The sequence below is a fragment of the Bactrocera neohumeralis genome, unplaced genomic scaffold, assembly GCF_024586455.1.
Source record: "Bactrocera neohumeralis isolate Rockhampton unplaced genomic scaffold, APGP_CSIRO_Bneo_wtdbg2-racon-allhic-juicebox.fasta_v2 cluster11, whole genome shotgun sequence".
Classification (NCBI taxonomy): Eukaryota; Metazoa; Arthropoda; class Insecta; order Diptera; family Tephritidae; genus Bactrocera; species Bactrocera neohumeralis.
The window spans coordinates 11,074,664-11,095,952 of NW_026089624.1; the positions used below are offsets into that span (position 1 = coordinate 11,074,664).

At 32.7% G+C, this 21,289-nt stretch overlaps 2 protein-coding genes across 7 annotated transcripts in view; one reads left to right on the forward strand and one right to left on the reverse strand.

The window, feature by feature from the left end:
* Positions 1 to 21,289, reverse strand: part of LOC126765943 (adapter molecule Crk) — a 155,976-nt gene that overhangs the window by 11,012 nt on the left and 123,675 nt on the right. The gene's annotated exons all lie outside the window — the stretch shown is intronic.
* LOC126765922 (52 kDa repressor of the inhibitor of the protein kinase-like) lies at positions 10,505 to 12,995 on the forward strand. The gene is made up of 3 exons (XM_050483634.1): positions 10,505 to 11,458; positions 11,518 to 12,460; positions 12,519 to 12,995. The coding sequence occupies exons 1-3, from the start codon at positions 11,041 to 11,043 to the stop codon at positions 12,823 to 12,825; spliced, it is 1,668 nt and encodes a 555-aa protein (XP_050339591.1). The 5' UTR covers positions 10,505 to 11,040; the 3' UTR covers positions 12,826 to 12,995.

Here is a 21,289-nt window from a genome sequence, read left to right on the forward strand (position 1 = left end):
GGTGATTGATACAAATGAGAACGCGCTGACGACAACATCAACTGAAGATCAACACGTCAATGAAATAAAGTAATTGATGCTGGAGAATTGACGACTATAAGTCAGAGATATTACTGGCATCGTTGGCATATGGGAAGGATCAGTGAAAACCATTTTTAAAAGATCATTTGGGCCTAAGAAAAGTAAAAGCACGACTGGTTCCAAAATCACTGAATTTTTTCGAAAAACAGCGTTCCGTTAACGTCTGTGAAACAATGCTTTCCGCCTACCAGGAGGTTATGAAACGTATTATTACTGGCGATGAGTCTTGACTGTAATGCGTCCTTTCCCCTAAGCTATTCGTTAAAAGAGGCCGGAATCATGGGCCGACAATTATTGGTTTTTGCGCTATGATAATTCGCCGTCGCATACTACATTGATTCTTGGTGAGTTAAATTTTCAACCAATATCGTGCCGCAACCACAGTATTCGCCTGATTTAGCTCTATGTTAACTGAAGACATTAAACATGAATTGCTACGCAAGTTACATCATCAGATGACTCCACCACTCCCAAGCTGTTACAGCTTAATGCAAGAATAAGTATTTTTTTTTTAAATAATAAAAAAAAATTATAAATACATATATATATAGTTGCAAATAGCATAACAAAATACGGTACCACGATCGTGTGGATACAAACACACATTTATATACATACATATATCAACGTTCTTGGTATCGTATTGCATTAACATTAAATTGCTCACTAAGTTATGCCGGGTCGTTGACAGCGGGAAATGTCGAATCAGCATAACGGCTCTAAGTAATAGCAGGAACAGTGAAAAACGTAGAATCGTGGCCCGCGTCAGCTGATACGACCTATCTTATGGGCGCGCAATGTAAGTGAACAGTGAAAAACGCTACTCCCTTCTCTCTTTGCCGTTGGATGCCGTAGGAATCCACAGCATTTGGATTTTTGCCGTGGAAACGTGTCAGCTGATTGCTCTCTCACAACGCAGGGTTGCCAATCTCGATATACTGTAGTAATTATAAATGTTGTCTTCAATATGTTTGAAATTTTCTTAAAATAACTCAAAATCAGAGTCGAATGCTATTATTTATAAATATATAAACTAGTTTTAATAGTTTGTTTTCAGTTTTGATATTTTATATTATGAAAAATTGTAATTGAAAACTTAGATGTGCACAAAACTATGTATATATGCGTACTGAGCAGTGGCAACATTATTCAAATGAAAACAAACAAACATGGCTGATTTCTGCGTTTTGACCACGGGCTCAACTTTTAACACATTTTGCTCGCTAAGGAAGGAAAAGGAAGGAAGGGAGTAACGTTTTTGACTGTTTCTGCTATAAATTAAGCCAGTGGTGGGCATATTAGCCCTAATTGGGGTAGATGATGGGATCATCGCGCGCAAACATGAAGAAGGAAATGAGAGTAACGTATTTTACCACTCCATATTTATAAATGAGAGCACACCATGTTTACAAATGAGAGCGCGCGCATATATGGGAAGTTGCACTGTGGGTAATAACTGTAAAATTGCTTAACAATTTTAATTTTCTTTGCAACTACTATAAATTTATAAAATGTAAGACAAATAACAAAAAGCATAGTAAATATTTTATTTTAGTAATCATTTTTTAATAGGTCTTTATAACAGCAATTAATTTAGTTTATTTGAAGTAATAAATTCTATGTTTGGTTTAATCTCATTTGCTGTAGCTAAGTTTTATAAAAAGTAATTTCAATAATAACTTCAGTTTATGAACCACTGTTTCTTCCAACACATATGCCCAAATGAATCTTATGAGAGCGGAATGTAAATGATTAGCCAACACCGCTTCTACCGCCCGTTTACCATAGAATTTCCAACTATTTGGGGTTTTCCCCGTGGAAACGAGTCAGCAGATTGCTCTCTCACAACGCAAGGTTGCCAATCTCGTTATACAGTAGTAGTTATAAAAAATGTCTTCAATATGTTCGAAATTTTCTAAACTAACTCAAAATCAGAGTCGAATGCTATTATTTATGAATATATTAACTATTTTTAATAGTTTGATTTCAGTTTTGATATTTAATATTATGAAAAATTATAATTGAAAAGTTAGATGTGTACAAAACTACATACGCGTATTGAGTAATGGCAACATTGTTCGAATGAAAACGAGAACAAAACGCTTGTCGCTCGTAGCGAAGGGAGAAGCGGAATTCGCTGTTTCTGCCATTATCGGAAGTATTCTATTTGTGTGATTTGCCACTCTCAATTAATAATGCCATACCACGCAAATATATTTTTACTTGATGATTTCTTATTTTTTTTGAAAATGTATGTTCCCTTTCTATAGCGCGAATTATTATTTTAATACATTTCCAGAGGTAACTTAGATCTTTAAAATTTAACAAAACAATCATAAAAAAACCTCAATTCTTTGAATATTTTGGTAAAACAACCAAACTGAAAATATCACAAATAATATATTTATATGAGCATTTTCATTAAATGGAACTGCAATATGTTTAAACAAAATATATATTATGGTCACAAGTATCTTTTCTTTTTTATATATGCAGATATATGTATAAAACTGGCTTGCATATGTACGAATAAAAGCCCACAACTTGAGAAAAGTTTTTATAATTTTAGCTAAAATGAATTTTTACAACTAGCATCACCACCATTAACTGTTCTATCACATGTACAGTGGTGTGAACAAAATAGGAACAACCATAAGCTGTTGTGAAATTTTAAAATGTGCTATTTTCTTATTAAATAAAATTGTTTTTAGATACAAGTATAACTCATATAATTTTATCCTACCAGTGATTACAATTTCCCACAATGCAAAGGTAAATAAAAACAAATATTAATGAGAAACTCTAAAACCTGCAAATTATGTTTACCTCTTTTTGTTCACACAACTGTACAATTCCGATATGAAGTAAACATCGGCTCTTTAATTTGTATACAATGTCAGTATTGCCTAGGGATGCAAATTAACTTTCCTGGTGTGGGAAGTATTAAAAAAATATATTCCGTTCCGCTACGCGCGGTAGAAATTAAACAAAGTGTTGGTTTGAGTGACAATATATGGTGCGCTTTGATCATCAAGATGATCACTCAATACGCTTGCCGATTATACACTGATCTTTATTAGTAAAAGCACTTATATTTATATTCTTATAATTCTATGCTTATTACTAAAGATGCTTTGGCATTACATTAAGTGATTTCATTATCATTATCAAAACAAATAATGGAATATTGGATTTTGCTTACTTATCAAAACAAGTGATATATTGATTTCTTATTAATTAAAGTATACTGCTGACCAAGCAGTAATACTGTGAGAAGATACAATTTGTTTACATTTATCGTTAAGTATCTGTGTGGCTGCTGCCGTTAACTCCCCCCTCTCTAAGATGAATCGTCCCCGATTCAGTATCATTTTTTGATATTTTGTAAATGCTCTCTAAAATAGCATTATATGACAATTCTTGAAATTTTAATTTTTGCTTTGCTTATTGGTTTTATATATTTTTTTAATTTTAAAATCTTATAGATTATGTATATTGTTATTAATAGTACAAGTATTACAATTATGTACCAGAAAAGTGAATGATTTTTAAATTCTTTAATTCTTTCACTCAAAATATTTATGTTTTCAAATTCAAATTCTTTGTTTTTTGTTTTAATGTATTCTATAATTTCAAAGTTATTAATATGATTATTTTTTAAATAATTCCAAATTTTACAATCAATATTTTCGTAAGTTATATTATCAATATTTGTATAATTTTCAAATGTTACAAGGTAAACTCCATTTATGGCGGAGTCATCTATAGTATGATTTCCAGAGACTAATATTGCTCCTTCTTTAATTATATCTATGTCTTTATGTTTTTCTTTAATTTTTTTACATTTCCCTTTTTTATTGGACAAAATATCTGATAGGCAAGTATTTTTATTATTAATTTTACAATAAGTATTTATCATTTCTCTTTTGCAATTTTTAATATTTATATATTCTTTTTGCATTTGCAATTTCATTATTAATTATTAATTTACCATCTTTTTGTGGAATTGCTCTTACTTCATAATATTTGCAATCATATATAATTTTTGGATACTTAATATATATAACTATTACATCTTTATTTTGTACTATTTTAAAATTTGAAATATCTATTATATCAGTTATTGTCAATCGTCCATGTTCATTCTTAATTATACTTTTAATCTCGTCTAAATTTAAAATTGTCGGGTTCAAAATTCCTATTTTTCCTATAGCTATTGTATTAATCATATTTTGTAATTCAGTTATTAAGAATTGATTTTTCCGTTTCATTAGAATTTTAATATTTGAGTTTTCATTAATGTTATTGATTGTTTCAGTTAATTGGTTAATAATTCCAAAAATTTTAGAATTTGTTGTGTATTGTTTATTATTATTGTTAATTAATTCGTTTAATTTATTATTTACTAACACTAGGTCGTCATGGTCTGGTGTTCCTGCTATCCACTTCCATAATGTACCTATTTCATTTATTCCTCTCCTATATCTTGTATCTTTAATTTGTAGTTGTTCTAATAAAGTTTCTATGAGTTCTATTTCTGGATCTGTGTCTAAGTCATTAATATATGCCTTGTCTTGTTCATTATTTTGTTCAAAATTTTTATATCTGAGTTTTTTATTATAATAATTTGTGTCTGAACTTATAAGTTCTCTAAAGTATGTTAAATTAGTGATGTGGAAAATATCTCCGTAGTCACTATACAGGGCTACATCTCCGTCTTCTAATAATACGTAATCTTCTCTTGTGTAGTCCACAATGTCTGTCATTGTATTGGTAATTAGTGTTAGAATAATTAGGGGTATCATCCTCTAAAAATATATGATTAAGATTTAATATTATCTTTATGTACTATTCTATTCCTGTAGTTAATTCTAACTTTATTCCCTAAGTCTTCTTTTACTACCTGTTTCTTGTATCTAGGATTTAGTTTATTTCTCTCTCCTGTAATCTTTTCATATATAACATCTCCGCATAAATATGTTTTATTAATTCTATTTTTATTGTGTCTTCTAGCATCTTAGTTTGTGCTGATAAAAGTTTGTCTGGTAAAATATCATGAGAGACTTTATTATAAAGTACTTCAAATGGTTTCTCATTAGTTACCGAATGTATAGTTTTATTATATTGTTGGGCAGCTCTAAATATTGATTCTGAAAAGCTTATTAAATTATATTCTTGTTTAATACATCGTGAAATTTCAATTATTGTTGAATGTACCCTCTCAATTTGACCATTCGTGGTACTATGATTTGGGTTACAAAAAAATATTTCTATTTGAAGTCTCTGCATCAAGGACTTTTTGTTTTAGTGAATCCTGGTTCATTATCAATTGTTAACTTCTTTATATTAGGGAAACTTTGTAATATTTCTAACACTTTATCTTCTAAATTAATCTTATCTTCGATTTGCTTAATAACAAAAAATTTGGAATGGCTATCTATACACGTAATGAATTTTAAAGATTGCGCATAGAATATATCCATGTGTATCTGTACTCCTTCCTCTGTAGGTATTGGGACCTCTCCAATTGGTATTTTTATAGGATGTCTATCATATTTGTTTTTATTACATATGTCACAATTCCTTACATATTCTTTGAATTGTTTTCTCATTTCAGGCCAATAATATTTTTTGCAAATTTGATCCAAATTTTCTTGATAACTTCTATGTGCTCGTGTATGCGTTTGTTCAATTATAATTCCTTGGTCTTCTCTGTTCGTTATGTCAATTGCAAAATTTTTCGTATATATGAATTTATTAGTAAATGTTTCTCTTATTTTCGCTTGTATTTCGTACAGATCCTCTATTGAGCAATGTATTGCCGTAACTATATTTGGTTTGATGTATTCCTTTAATATTGTGATTAAATTATCAACAGTATCGTATTCAATTAAATGTCTAATTTTCCCAAATTCTTGAATTTGCTCATGTATTGTAAATCTATTTTTACTTAGTAAAATTTGTTGTTTAAATTGGTTTAATGGTTTTTTTGTCTCGGGTATCTGAGTATGATCACTACTTTCAGCTGAATGTTGGGTTACTGTGGTTGACGATTCGTCGGATAAATTATTAAGAAATTGTCGTGATAGAGCATCTGCTACCACATTTGTTTTACCTGGTTTATATATAATTTTTGCTCCATATTCTCCAATTAAAGCATGCCATCTTTTCATTTTGGCATTTGGATTTCTAGGTGAGACTGCAAATGTTAGTGGTTGGTGATCGGTATGAATTTCTAAATCTGAAACTCCGTATAAATAATTTCTTAGATTTTTTAATGCCCATACGATAGCGTATAGTTCTTTTTCATTAGTCGCATAATTTTTTCTGTTGAATTTAATGTTTTAGATATAAACGTAATAGGTTTGCCCCCTTGGCTTAAGACTCCACCAATAGCTTCATTTGATGCGTCTGTCGTTAATATAAATGTTTCGTTAAAATTTAGTTGAATTAATTCGACTTGATTTACTAATATAGACTTCATTTTCTCAATTGCCAAAAGTCCTTCTTGTTCCAATCTAATTTTAAGTTTTTTGGACATATGTTGTGAAACTCTTCCGTTTTCACCTGATAAATGTATTGTTAATGGTTTTGCTATTTTAGCATAATTTTTAATGAACCTCCTGTAATAACCAATCATTCCTAGGAAACTTTGTAACTGTCGTAGAGTTGTTGGAACCAGAAAATTTAAAATTGTTTCAACTTTTTTTGGATCTGTCTTTATAACATTCTTTGCAACAATATATCCCAAAAATTCTACTTCTTCTTGGTAGAATTTAGATTTTTGTAATGAAATTTTGAATTGTTTTGGTTTTTTCCAAATTGTAATGCGAAGGACGCTCGCATATTGTTAGACTCTAACTCTTGTGCTTTTGCTAAAGCATTTGGTAAATCGCTTGGCGATAGAGAAAATAGTATATTAGCTAAATTTCCGTTTAGTCCCGTTATAAATGTGCGTAAAGCATCCCGCCTATTTTTAGCATTGAATTCCTTAGTTACGGCGCTATCTGATCCGTAAGTCATTATGGTTTTGTTTATTAGCAAGGTTAATTTCTCATTAACCTTATTAAAATATTCAATTATAGAGTAATTGCCTTGACGCAGAATACTCATTTCTTGCTCGATTATATGAGCTGGTCGCTTATCGGCGTAAGCGAAATCTAATCGTGCTAGAATAGCATCAAAATTTAGGACTGTTCCGTGGTTGGACAAGATGTCATTAGCATCGTGAGTGATTTTATTTCTTAATATAGTTAATGCAGCAAAATACCTACGACTGCCTCTTATGTATAAGCTCATTGCGTTGTTAGCCGATTCCCTCCAGCTAACATATTTATTTTGCTTTCCCCCAAATTCTGGTAAAGATTTTATTACTTCTAGGGATTCGTCACAGCGAATCTCTGAATTTATTACTTCAGGTTTGTAATCTGTTATTGTTGTCGACTTCGTTAAGTCTTCTATTTGTCTGCGCATTTCAGATATTTCTAATCTAAGTGATGCATTCGTTGCGGCAATTAGTCTTGCGACTAAGGTATCATTTTCGCTAGCTAGAGCCATTTTTATTTATTAATTTTCCTTTTCTTTAAATATGGGCAATTTTCAATTTTATGGTTGCTTTTACAATAATCGCAATAATGCAACCTTTCGTATTTTGGAGCACTTGTATTACTCCCCATTTAAAACAAATATTCCTTTTTTGATACTTCTATCATCTCTATAGTTTCAGACATAACTGTCTCCTGATTATAATAATCCTCAAGTGTGGCCTTCTTATCTTTTCCTATATATTTAAAAACTTTCTCCATACATTTAATTTTAAGTTTATCTTTATTCACATCTCTTTCTTTTTTGTTAATGCTGTCGACTAATACAAATCCTTCAAGATTTCTAACTATTCTGTCTATTTCGTTATAGTCCAAGTCAGTTGGTAGAGCATCCGTCATTTTGTTTTTTTATTTTTTTCCCTAATTTTTATTTTAATTTTTATTTTTTGATCCTTTCTAAGAAAGGAGACTCTTCTATTCTGGAGGGTCTGAAGTTCAGAATCGCAGAATTGAGTTTTATTATAAACCGGAGGGTCCCCCTTGCGGTGGTGAATCGCGGTTTTTTTTTTTAAATATTTTATTATTTGGCTGGTCGAGCCTTTATTTAAAATTTTTAAGATTTAATTTTGTACTTTTTTATTTTTGATCCTTTCTAGGAAAGGAGACTCTTTTATTCTGGAGGGTCTGAAGTTCAGAATCGCAGAATTGAGTTTTTGTTATAAACCGGAGGGTCCCCCTTGCGGTGGTGAATCGCGGTTTCAAAATATTTTATTACTTGGCTGGTCGAGCCTTCAATGATTCTTAATAGTTTAAACTTAATTGCTAAAATTGATTGTCTTATATATTAATGTACTAATATATTTGATAAATGTGGATAATAAAATCTTACTCCTTCTTCTCCTCGTCTCTTGTGGTGTGTTGTAATTTCCGTAGTCCTTGGTTTCCCTCGATGGCTACGCCGCTGCTTGACGTGCAATGCCTAATGATGTTTTTTTTGTTTTTTAAATATTTGTATTTTGTGATTTAAGTCACTCTTGACTTTTTTATTCACTGTTAATTTTTTTAAAAAATTTGTTCTTATTTATTCTGCGATTGTCACAACACAACAAGCAATGAAGTTTTTGCTCACTTTACTTCAAGTTTGGTTTGGCTTTTCTCCCTATTCTTGGGATACTTGTTTTTTCTTTTTAATTTTTAATGCGTTATTCACATATGTACTACCTCTCGCACGAGGTTTATGCACGTTTACCGGTTAGTGTTCACTAATCGCGACCGTTATGGTTCTAGGGATACATTTCTCTCTCTTTATACGACGAACACGTGCCTTAACGTTGGGCGCCAATTAACTTTCCTGGTGTGGGAAGTATTAAAAAAATATATTCCGTTCCGCTACGCGCGGTAGAAATTAAACAAAGTGTTGGTTTGAGTGACAATATATGGTGCGCTTCAGGGGCGAACCCAGGGGGGGGGGTTAAAACCCCCCCCCCCAAAGTAATTGAATTTTTAAATAATAGAATTTAATTCTACATAGTCATTTGAAAAATTGTAATTTGTTGTTTTCAAAGCAATCTTTCTGCCGACGATGTATGAATATGTAAAATAAATGAATACATTAGTCACTAACAGCGTTGCCGTTTTGATACAATTGTATCTTTGTTGGTACTTTTTTTTCTAAATTTTGTGATTTGATACCTTTTTGTTCACAAACGGCCTATTTTGATACTTTTCTGCTGATAGAATTTAAGTTTTTGAAACTATGAAAATGTTAAACTAAAAACAAAGCTATTGTATCTGGATAGTATTAAAAAGTTGTGGGAATATAGGCCAATTAAAAAACCCAGAAAAATATAAACTGGACAGAGACATTTTTTTAATTTGCTTCAAAGTAATGAGTTTGCCTTATAACTCTGTGGCTGCTGAACTGGATTTTTTTAGATTTAAGGGGAATTGCGAGTCGAAAGTGCACTTCTTTTGAAAATTAGTTCTGAACTGAAAAGTCACCAATAAGGTTTCTATTATTTTTTTAGAGTTTATTGTTAATCATAATACAGGAAAAATAAAAACTCATTTATTATGACTTTCAGTTTTCGTTCCATGAGCAAACTGTTGTGAAATAAATTTAAATTAAAAAAAATTATGCTATTTGCAAAAAAATACTTGAGTGTCTTAACTAAAATGTCTATATTTTTAATAAAAACGACCAGAAAAAACTGGTCTGAATTAGATACACAACTTTACTTATTATTTGTTTTTCAAATGAAAATTTTTAAAACAACGGTTGTGCTTTTGATACTTTTTGATACTTATTTTGCTTGGCAACATATACTTAATTTTTTTAGCTCGCGGCAACACTTGTCACTAATGATTAGAGCGTGAATGAGAATAGAACAAATGAATAATGTGGGTACGTGTGTTTTGTTCTTGTGCCGTTTTTGTATTTTCCTTATATTTTGCATTCGTATTAATCATTGTAACTCTTTTGAGCATCAGTAAGCAGAGATGAAAAAGCTCTCTGATTTCTCTCTTAACTGTCGATTCTCCCTCACAAACGAATTTTTTGACTGTTAATGTACCGTTACCGCAGTAGCGTCAATGAAATGTATTTGCTTATTGTACACAATGTGTACTACACAGTAATTGGCGTCATTACAAAGTGGTCGTTGAAGAAAGTACTAAGTTGTAAAAATGAGTGAAAATTCGATTAAAAAATATTTTCAAAGTAGTGTTTTAAAACGCGTAAGTGATTCTCCCGTTATAATTAATGAAGAAAACGCTGCACCTAAGGTCACCCGAGTGGCAGTAAGTGTTTACTTTTATTTTCAATAAAAAAAATATTTCGTTTACCTATGTACAAATATCACGTTAATTTTAGGAGTTTGCAAACGATATCGTTAATTTTTGCAAAAAAATTGACGAAAAGCAGACATATGAGCTTTTAACGAATGTGTGGCAGCCTCATTTATCATTTATTTTTCCGTCGTCTGGTGATCGAAACTTAAAATTTCAGTTGTCGTGGCTGAAGTCTTTTCCATGGCTAGTATATTCGCCTAGACAAGATGGTGCCTACTGTCTATATTGCGTTGCTTTTGTTCGGAAAAACGTTGGAAATGGTAGTCAACAAAAGGCAAATGCTTTTGTTCAAACTGCTTTTAAAACTTGGAAAAAAGCACTTGAGAAATGCAAAGAACATCAGCAGAAGGATTATCACCGCAGAGCAGTGGAAGACGCAGCCAATTTCAAGCTGATTTTTGAAAATAAAAGAAACAATATATTAACAGAAATTGATCATGGCCGCAAAAAGCAACAGCTTGAAAATCGAGCAAAATTACATCCTATAATCCGTGTTTTGCTTATCTGCGGGAGGCAAGGGCTTGCGTTAAGAGGCCATCGTGACGAAGGAAATCTTTCTTTAGAAATGCCTGCTGAAAACGACGGGAACTTCAGGGCTCTTTTGCGTTTAGCAATAGATAGTGGCGACGAAAATTTAAAAAAACATGTTCAAACTGCAGCACGTAATGCTAATTATTTCAGTTGGCGCATCCAAAATGAAATTATTGAAATAGCAGGACAAATAATACAAAAAAAAATTATTAACCGTATTAATAAATCTCAATGCTTTGCAATAATTGCTGATGAAACCACGGATGTTAGTGGCATTGAGCAATTTTCAATTTGTATACGGTATGTTGATCGTTTTGAGAATGAGGAAAAACTGAGAGAGGACTTTTTATGTTTTGTTCCTGTTGAGGATACAACTGGCAGCGGTCTTGCGAATGTGCTAATTGATAAATTAAAAGAACTTAAACTTAGTTTTGCACACATAAGGGGTCAAGGTGAGTTTTCAACTCTTCTATTTTTGGGACAATTAAATTATACTTTTTTCTTTCTAAAGGTTATGACGGAGCGCGGTCGATGAGTGGACATGTCAAAGGTTGTGCTAGTGTCATCCAAAATTTATATCCAGCGGCTCTTTATGTGCACTGTGCTAATCACAGCTTAAATTTAGCCATCGCAACGACTTGCAAAATACCTGCTATAAGAAATTGTATTGGTTCCATGAAAGAGACCGTAAATCTTTTTCGGATGTCAACTAAAGCAGGCACACTGCTCAAAAATCTTATTCTTGAATCCTTTCCAAACTCAAAGCAAGTGAGGTTACTTAAATTCTGCGAAACACGTTGGGTGGAGCATTTAGAATCTATTTCTTTATTTAACGATTTATTCCCATTGATCTGTACTGCGTTGGAAGAGCTTGATATTGAAAATTTAAGAAGTGATTTATCAAAGCCACATGCTTTGTTGACTGCAATCCAATCACCTCAATTTGTGATTGCTATGGCGATACTAAAGCCAATTTTTGCATTATCAAAACACATAAGCCTATGTTTGCAGCAAATAGATTGTGATTTGAGCAGCTGCGTTGCTTATGCAAATAATTTGTATGCTGAAATTAGTGAAATGCGTAAGGATTCTGAACAATCGTTTAAACTAATTTTTGAATCAGTTAAAACAATAGCCGCAGAATTAGATTTAGAAATCAAAATTCCGCGTTTGGCGAAACGGCAAACTAATCGCGACAATTATGAAGGCGAACCGGAAGAATATTACCGCAGATCAATTTACATACCGTTTTTAGATCATTTTTTGGACCAAATCAATGAACGATTTTTAAAACATCGAGAGCTGCTTTCCAAAATTGAAAACATTTTGCCAAATAAATGCGTAAATCTGGACGTTATTGAGATGCAGGAGACTGTTCGTGTTTTAGAAAAGCAATGGTCCGCTGATGTAGAAGATCCCGATGATTTCGTTGCTGAATTTAGAATGTGGAAAAGGTTAAAAATCTTTTCTTCAGATTATATTCTCTAACTAAAATTTTGATAATATTGACAGGAACTGGTTAAATCAATCAAAGAGATCCAAAACATTTTTAGACGCGTTGAATTGTTGCGATGCAAAAATTTTCAAAACAGTGCATCGTTTTTTAAAGATTGGAGCAACAATCCCTATATCTGTCGCTTCAAGTGAACGCTCGTTTTCCTCACTTCGCAGGCTCAAAACATATTTAAGAAATAAAACTGGAGAAGCACGCCTGAACGGAATGGCTCTCTTGAATATCCATAGAGATATAGACGTGACGGAGGAAGAGATTTTAAATGTTATGGCCCAAAATAAAAGACGATTAGACTTCAATTTGTGAATAAAATAATGAAACATTGTCTTTTTACCTAAAACCCCCCCCAAATTTTTTTCCTGCGTTCGCCACTGGTGCGCTTTGATCATCAAGATGATCACTCAATACGCTTGCCGATTATACACTGATCTTTATTAGTAAAAGCACTTATATTTATATTCTTATAATTCTATGCTTATTACTAAAGATGCTTTGGCATTACATTAAGTGATGAAATGCCAGAGCATTGGATTTCCAATTATTCTCATTATCAAAACAAATAATGGAATATTGGATTTTGCTTACTTATCAAAACAAGTGATATATTGATTTCTTATTAACTAAAGTATACTGCTGACCAAGCAGTAATACTGTGAGAAGATACAATTTGTTTACATTTATCGTTAAGTATCTGTGTGGCTGCTGCCGTTAACTTGCAAACGATGCATCGATGTTTCTGAAACATCGATGTTTTTGTCAAAAAGCATCGATGTTTGCCATCGATGTTGTTATTCTAAAAACATCGATACATCGATGTTGCCTGGATCGATGTTTTATGGCGATGTTTTTTCAATTTTTACTCCACATCTTTGCAGCACTTTTTCTCGGTATTTATGCGAAAACATCTGCTTCGAAACGCTTTAGCAAACTGTCATGTGTTTTGTTGTAAAATACGGAGAATTCGTTGGTTGAATGTGCACTTGAATAATACTGAGCATTCGCTTATGAATTAATGCGAAATAAGTTTCACAAAAAATCGAAAATACATATCTATTTCGTGCTATGTGTGTTAGAAGTTGTTTTTGAGCGTTTAATATAAGTTTTGTTTCAAATTCATCTGTTGTCAATCACAACTTTATTACAGGTGTAGTGAATATAAAATATATGTAAATAATTGCGTTTGACGTTTAAATATGTACATAATATTTCAGATTTTCAAAGTGCTGCCTTCAAAATTAAAAAGCAAGGTCTGGAGCTTCTTTATAAGAAATTCAGATGCACCCGCCACATGCAAACTCTGCAACAAGAAATTAAAAACATCAGGTAACACGTCGAATCTTCGCTGTCACGTTGAGAATGTACATAAAAAGGTATTACTCGATCAAGTTAATAACGCAGAATGCTCCTCCAAAACTACGCCGGACTCGGAACCAAAACAGCGAAAAATTTCTGAAATAAATAACATATCACCAACCGCTGGGACGACAGCGTCAAGTGAGTTATCCGACAATAGTAATAAGAAGACTGCATGTATTGAATCGTCTCCTAGTACATGTACTCCATCAGTACTGCAAAATAAATCGGATCAGTTGCCTGCGCTGATCCAACCTAATGTGAAAGACTTTTTTGAGCAGGTCAAAAGTATTTCTTACCAAGATGACCCTAAATCAAGGGAAATTACTGAAGCAATTGTAAAATATATTATAATGGACAACAATCCATTTTCCACTGTAGAAGGAACAGGTTTTCTGCAGATGATGAAAGAATTGGTTCCACTTTTTAAAGTTCCAAGTAGAGAAACAATAAAATTACGAGTGGATGAAAAATATGAAGCGCTGTCTTCAATTTTCAAAGAGTATATTCGTAAGTGCGACAGTTATTGCCTAACGTATGACATATGGACGGAGACAATGAAAAATCAGTCGTTCCTTGGGGTAACAATTCATTTTTTGGACAATTTACGTTTGTTGAGTGGGACGCTAAGAGTAATCGAACTGCACGAAAGTCATACAGCAGCTTATTTAGGAGAAACTATGTTTAAACTTTTCAACGAGTGGAACGTTTGCATAAATAAAGTTTCTGCTTGTGTAACAGATAATGACTCAACCATGATGAAATTAAATAGAAGCTTGTTTGGCGAAAAAAAAATAATACCCTTCCAAATTTCATAAAGGATGCAAATAATGGCGTTAGTACGTCGGAATCTTCGGATGAGTGTGCAACAGAAAACCCGTTTGATATTTGGAGCCATCATAAACAGTTGGCCCACCAAAATATGAAATGTAAGTTTTCCAATTTATCTGCTATAACAACAACGGAAGTTGAAGTGCAAATGTATCTTGGATTAGCTGTTGCTTCTATCAATCAGAATCCATCAGAAATGTGGGATGATATGAAAAATGTATTTCCTGAATTGTATAAACAAGCTTCCAAATATTTATCCATTGTGGCCACTTCAGTCTCTAGTGAACGACTGTTTTCTAAAGCTGGAGCAACGATCACACAGCAAAGAAATCGCTTGACAGGGAAAAAACTTTCCAAATTGTTATTTTTAAAGTCTGTTTTAAATAAATAATTTGGTTTTTGTTAAAAAACTATTTATATCTTTTATTTATTGAGAAAAGGTTTAAATAGGTAGCTAAAATATATATCAATTAAAGGCGTACTACTGTATTTCACTTATTTATGGTCCTGAAATAAGCTTTTTATCCTCACTAATAAAAAACGTTAAGAAAGTTCAAAAATCCATCGATGTTTCAATGGCCGATGTTTCTGATTTCGATGTTGTTTGAAGAAACATCGATACATCGAACCATCTATGTTTCATTTCACGATGTTTGCATCCCTAGTATTGCCGCAACCATTCTGCGATGAACATTAAGTTACGGAGGAATTTAATTGATTTTTTTCGCAACTTTAGCCCTCATAGATTAAGAATTAAAGAACATAATTAATAAATAACCTGACGACAAACCGCACAGTACCATGAATCGAGGTCTTTTTATTCATAAAAAACATTTTTATGTAACTACAACAGAAAACGTAACTGGCGTAGTCCGTTATCTTAAAAGAACCCAGTTCTTGTTTTGGTTTAATAAATAACCATTTTTTCGGTTTTCGGTTGCGGTATTTAATTAAAACAAAAAATACTACTGTGTGTACTGTGCAAATAAAAATATGAAACAAGATAAAACGTAACTTCAGCTGCACCGAAGCTAATATACCCTTCACAGGTGCATTTCTTTTTGTAACTATATGTTCAGTTTGTATGGAAGCTATATGCTATAGTTAGCCGATCTGAACAATTTCTTCCGATAATACATTATTTCTATGAACAATAACTCATACCAAATTTCGTGAAGATATATCGTCCAATGACGAAGTCTCCCATGCAAGCAATTGATTCCAATTATTCAGTTTGTATGGCAGCTATATGCTATAGTTCACCGATCTGAATAATTTCTTCGGAGATTGCATCATTATCTTAGAAAATAACCTGTGCCAACTTTTGTGAAGATACATTGTCAAATGTGAAAGTTTTCCATACAAGAACTTGATTCCGACAAATAAGCAGCTTCTTGAAGAGAAAATAACATTTGTAAAATTTCAAAACGATATCTTAAAATACATATCTATAACCCATAACTATATCTATAACGGATAAACCCTGTTCAGGGTATAAAAAAACACATTAAAACAATAGAAAAAACACTGCATTAATTCAAGAATAAGCAAGAATTTTGCGTAAAACAAGAGAAAAGAAAGCACAGAAAGCAAGTTAAAAATTTGAAAAAAAAATAAATAAAATAAAAATTACAGCAAAAACAAGAATAACAACAACAGGAGTAGAAGCAAAAGCAACAATAACAGTAACAGTAGCAACAATCAATATTATCATCAAAGCCAGCAACAACGACAGCAAGGTACAAAACACTAATACATATTACACTATAGATATTAATATATTAAATTTTTGTTTTCTTCCAAATTATTTTATTTATTAGATCTGCTTTTTCTTAAAGCCTAACAATAAGTTATAAAATGTTAAATCTATTTAAAACCTAGACAGGCTCAGTCAAGTGATTGAGCTGTTTTGGTAATTCGTCGCTCTTTAATACGCAGGCATATCTCTTCTTTTAAGTCGTGTTTGATCGCAGGAATGTACCAAAGCATTAGCCAAAGGGTTTGGGTGATCTCGGAGTTTAGATATATATATATCGCTAGCCGTTCTTCGACAGAACTTAAATGCTCCGCTAATATTCTTGATGCTTAAATGTGGTATTTGTTATGGCTCACTATAGCTGTGTCGTCCGCAAAAGTTGAAGTTAATATAGTACATTATTAGCCGTTGGAAGATCTGCTGTATACGTATATATGATGTATAGTGTTGGGCTTAAAATACTGCCCTGGGGTACACCAGCCCTTATCTGTCGTTTATCAGATATGAAATCTCCCACTTTTACCATAAATTTTCTGTTTTTTAAATAAGACTCCAATGTTTTATAATTAATTGTAAAGGTAGAAGTTTTTTTAATCTTATATAAAAGACCTTCGTGCCACACCTTATCAAACGCTTGAGCTACATCTAGAAATATTGCTGAACAGTACTCCCTGTGCTCAAATGCTTTCCTTATCTCGTTAGTATTTCTATTTACTTGCTCTATTGTGCCATGTTTTGCACGAAATATGAATTGATGCTTTGGTATTGTATTATTTTCGTGGAGGAAAGGAGACATCTTTGATAGTAATACTTTTTCAAATAATTTTGAAAGACAGGGTAGAAGACTGATTGGTCTGTATGAAGACGGCTGTGTTAAGTCTTTCCCAGGTTCATCTATCAAGATAATCTGCGACTTTTTCCATGAAATTGGATTGTATCCGAAACTAAGAATTGCATTGAAGAGCAAAGAGAGAACCTCTACAGCAATAATTGGTAACTCAATTATCATTTTTGGGGAAATTTTATCATGCCCCGGAGACTTTTAGGATTAAGTTCGTTAATGATACCAATAATTTTAGAAGGTGAAGTCTTAAGAGACTCGAGCGACTCTTTAGCTGTGTTGGGTAAGATTGACAGCTTAAAGTTGTTCTTTGGAAAATTGGGTTGAAACACCTTCTCTAGGTGATTTCCAAAGCAATTAGCCGTTTCCTCGTCACTTCAAGCCCAATTTCCACCCAAGTCTCGTATAGGCATGTTGGAGTCAGTTGCTGGCTTCATGGACTTTTGGGCTTTCCAAAGGGAATTTTTCTTGTTTGAATTTGGACACAGCTTCTTTATATACATTTCGCTGTTCAATTCTTCCTCACAGCCAGCTGCGCTGGTTATTGTATCATTGACTTCTCTTATGCTTTGTCAATATCTCCTCTAGTATTTATTTTGTACTCAATATTAATGTGGCTACTGACATATTTTTTATATTTTAGCCAATTCGTTTTATAAGAGTTAGATTCACATAACTTTATTAGTACAGGACAGTGATCAGAAGATAGATCAATACATGTATCAGCTGTTATGTGCGATTTATCTATATTTTTGGTTACAGCAAAGTCAATTAAATCTGGTATTTTTTTGCGATCACTAGACCAATATGTCGGTATACCAGGAGATATTATTTCAAGGTTATTGTGCCTTTTTATAACAGTTTGATACAGCTGTCGTCCTTTCGGATTAATAAGATGTGAGCCCCAGTACGTGTGTTTTGCGTTGTGGTCTCCACCTGCCAGAAATCTTTGACCTAGTGTTCCAAAAAAGTCTTTAAATTCGATTTCTGTAATTTTAAGACGAGGTGGACAGTATATAGCCGTGAGATTTAAGTCACAACCCCGATTTTTCAGTGATATTGTTGTAGCTTGTAACTGTGGTGTAGCATGAGATTCTAGAGCGTAGTGGTTTAAACGATTTCTAATGAACACTGCCGTGCCATCATGCGCTTTTCCATTCGTATGATTTGTAACATATAAGTGGTCTAAATCCCGGTATATTGAAATTATTTTTATTTGTTAGATGAGTTTCTGAGATAAGCATTACATCTATAATCTGTTCAGACAGAAATCTGATAACCTCTAATTTATGTTGGTTAACACCGTTAGCATTCCATATAGATATTTAGTAAGCTCATTTTTTACTTAATAAGTTTTACAGCATTTGATTTTGTGATTTGTATTAAATCTTGGATGTGGACCATGTTTTGCATGGTAGACATAAATTTTGTCATACGTGTAAGATTTATAATCATAGTTTCAATACCACCAATTGGAGGATTTTGCGGCAGTTGCATTTGCACAGTGTTGCCTTTCACCACATTTGCATAGCTTCCTTGCATATTATTATTGTTAGAAGTAATAAGATTTGAACTTTTTTGCTATAATTTCATTACGGGGTGTTTGTAACATTTGGTTACGACGTGCTTCAATGCACTGTGACAACTTCGATTTCAAATCTTTATATTCAGGGCAACCTCTGTAGTTAGCAATGTGATTTCCTCCGCAATTGCTGCATTTTTTATTTAATTCTTAATTATTTTTATTTAATTCTTAAGTGGGTTGTAAATCACCACATACCATACAAACACTGCGTAGAGTGCAATATGATTTGGTATGCCCAGATTCTTGGCAGTTAGTACATTGTATCGGAACGTTTCTTTTATGTGGTTCTTCAACAGTTACTCTACGATGCAGCAAATATTTCAAATTATATATTGGATGTGTTTCATTTTTTTAAGTTGATTTGAGTTCGGCAACAATTCAACTTTAAACATTGGCTGTGGTACTTTGTTTCTATTAAATATATTTACAACTGTTTTAATTCCAAACCGCATTCTTCCAATGCTTCTTTGACTTCCATAGAGTCTACGGCGGACTCTGTACCCTTGATTACAACAACTAGGCCCTTAGGGCTCTTCAGTTGATACGAATAATAATTTTTGTTTTTATTTGACAAAAGTTTAACTATATCCATAAAACTTTTTTCAGTATAGGACTGAATTTTTGTTTCATCAATATTGCCTTTTTTCAAAGGCAGTATATGAAAATTGTTAGTACCTATAATTTTACATAATTCAGCAACAAGAGCAAATATATTGGAGGTGGTTTGGCATTAACGACTGTGTAGTACCCTTCGCATGGTCGTCTGATCCATTGCTTAGTAAGGCAAATCTACTGCCATTTAAAACTTCCGGTTTATTCTTAATTGGTGTACCGCCTTGAAATTTTTTAGAATTGACCGCTGACTTAGAAGGACTTAATTTCCTTTTTATGTTAATGTAGCGGTCAATGCCAGTTTGTACAGACTGGCCTTTTTTATTGGTACACTCTCACCTTGCGTTGTGATTTTCTTCGTAGCCTGCGCGCTTGCTGGTACCTGCAGACTGGTTGCTGTCAGGGCATTTGTTGTTGCCCGATTGCTGTTTTCGGCTGCTTCTGCTGACTGCGTTCAATCTCCCCTCGAAATTAATGCGATTAAATTTTTTTTATAATATAAATATGCTTAATTATATTTTTTAGAAGCATAGAAATCATGTAAAAAGTTAGTATCAATTATTATTTGTATCTATGTATGTATATGCTTTACTACTGAACTAAGGACAATCTTTATAGATCGGTACGCATATATTTTGTGGCACGCTTGCTGTATCGTTTTTGGTTGTGAAACCATTAAACAAGTGGAAAGACGCGATCGCGGATTTTACGCCCTATGAGCAAAGCAAGTATCATCAAGACTGCACATTATTTGCTGATAATTTTATAAGCGTATATGAAAAAAAAAAACAAATAGACATAAGGAGTCAACTAGACATCGCGCGATCCGCTAATATTGCCAAAAATAGGAAAAAACTGGTTCCCATTGTTGAAACCATTAAGCTGTGTGGACGACAAGAATTATCATTAAGAGGAACTTGCGATTTCGGATGTATTAAATTCAATGAGTCTGAACCAGATATGAATGATGGTAATTTTCGAGCTATATTACGTATGCGTCATAAATGTGGCGATATAGATTTGAAGCAACATGATGAAACTTTGCAGTTAAATGCTACATATTATAGTCCAACTATACAAAATGAATTGAATTCTGTTTGTGGTGAAATAATTCAAAAACAACTGGTGACGGCTATTAATAATGCTAAGAGTTTTTCCTTGCTGGCTGATGAAACAACGGATATATCACGACAGGAACAAATGTCCATCTGTGTAAGATACAGCGAGCTCCACAACAATGTTTATATCGTACGAGAAGATTTTCTTACATTTGTTACTGATGAAAGCACAATAGGAGCTTCTTTAGCTCAAACAATTTTGGAAATATGTCAATATGCAAATTGACTGTAATTATTTAGTTGGACAAGGCTACGATGGTGCTGCAAGAATGAAAGGCAATGTGAATGGTGTGCAGGCAATAATCCGAGAAAAATATCCTGAAGTTCTCTATGTTTACTGCATCTCTCATTCGCTAAATTTAGCTTTGTGGCACTCATGACAAATTCAACCTATCAAAAATGCAATTGGCATTATAAAATCAATAGGGCTCTTTTTCAAATCCTCCGCCAAACGAACAAATTGTTTAACAGAATATATTAAACAAAATATGCCAGAAACAAAATGGAGAAAATTAACTGCAATGTGCGAGACCCGATGAGTTGAAAACCATGATGGGCTGCTGAGGTTTAAAGAGATTTTTAAAGCGATTGTTGGTGAATTAGAAGAATTAAGTGGTAATAGCGATTGCGATACTTCATCAAAAGCATCTTCTTTTATAAGATCAATATCAACT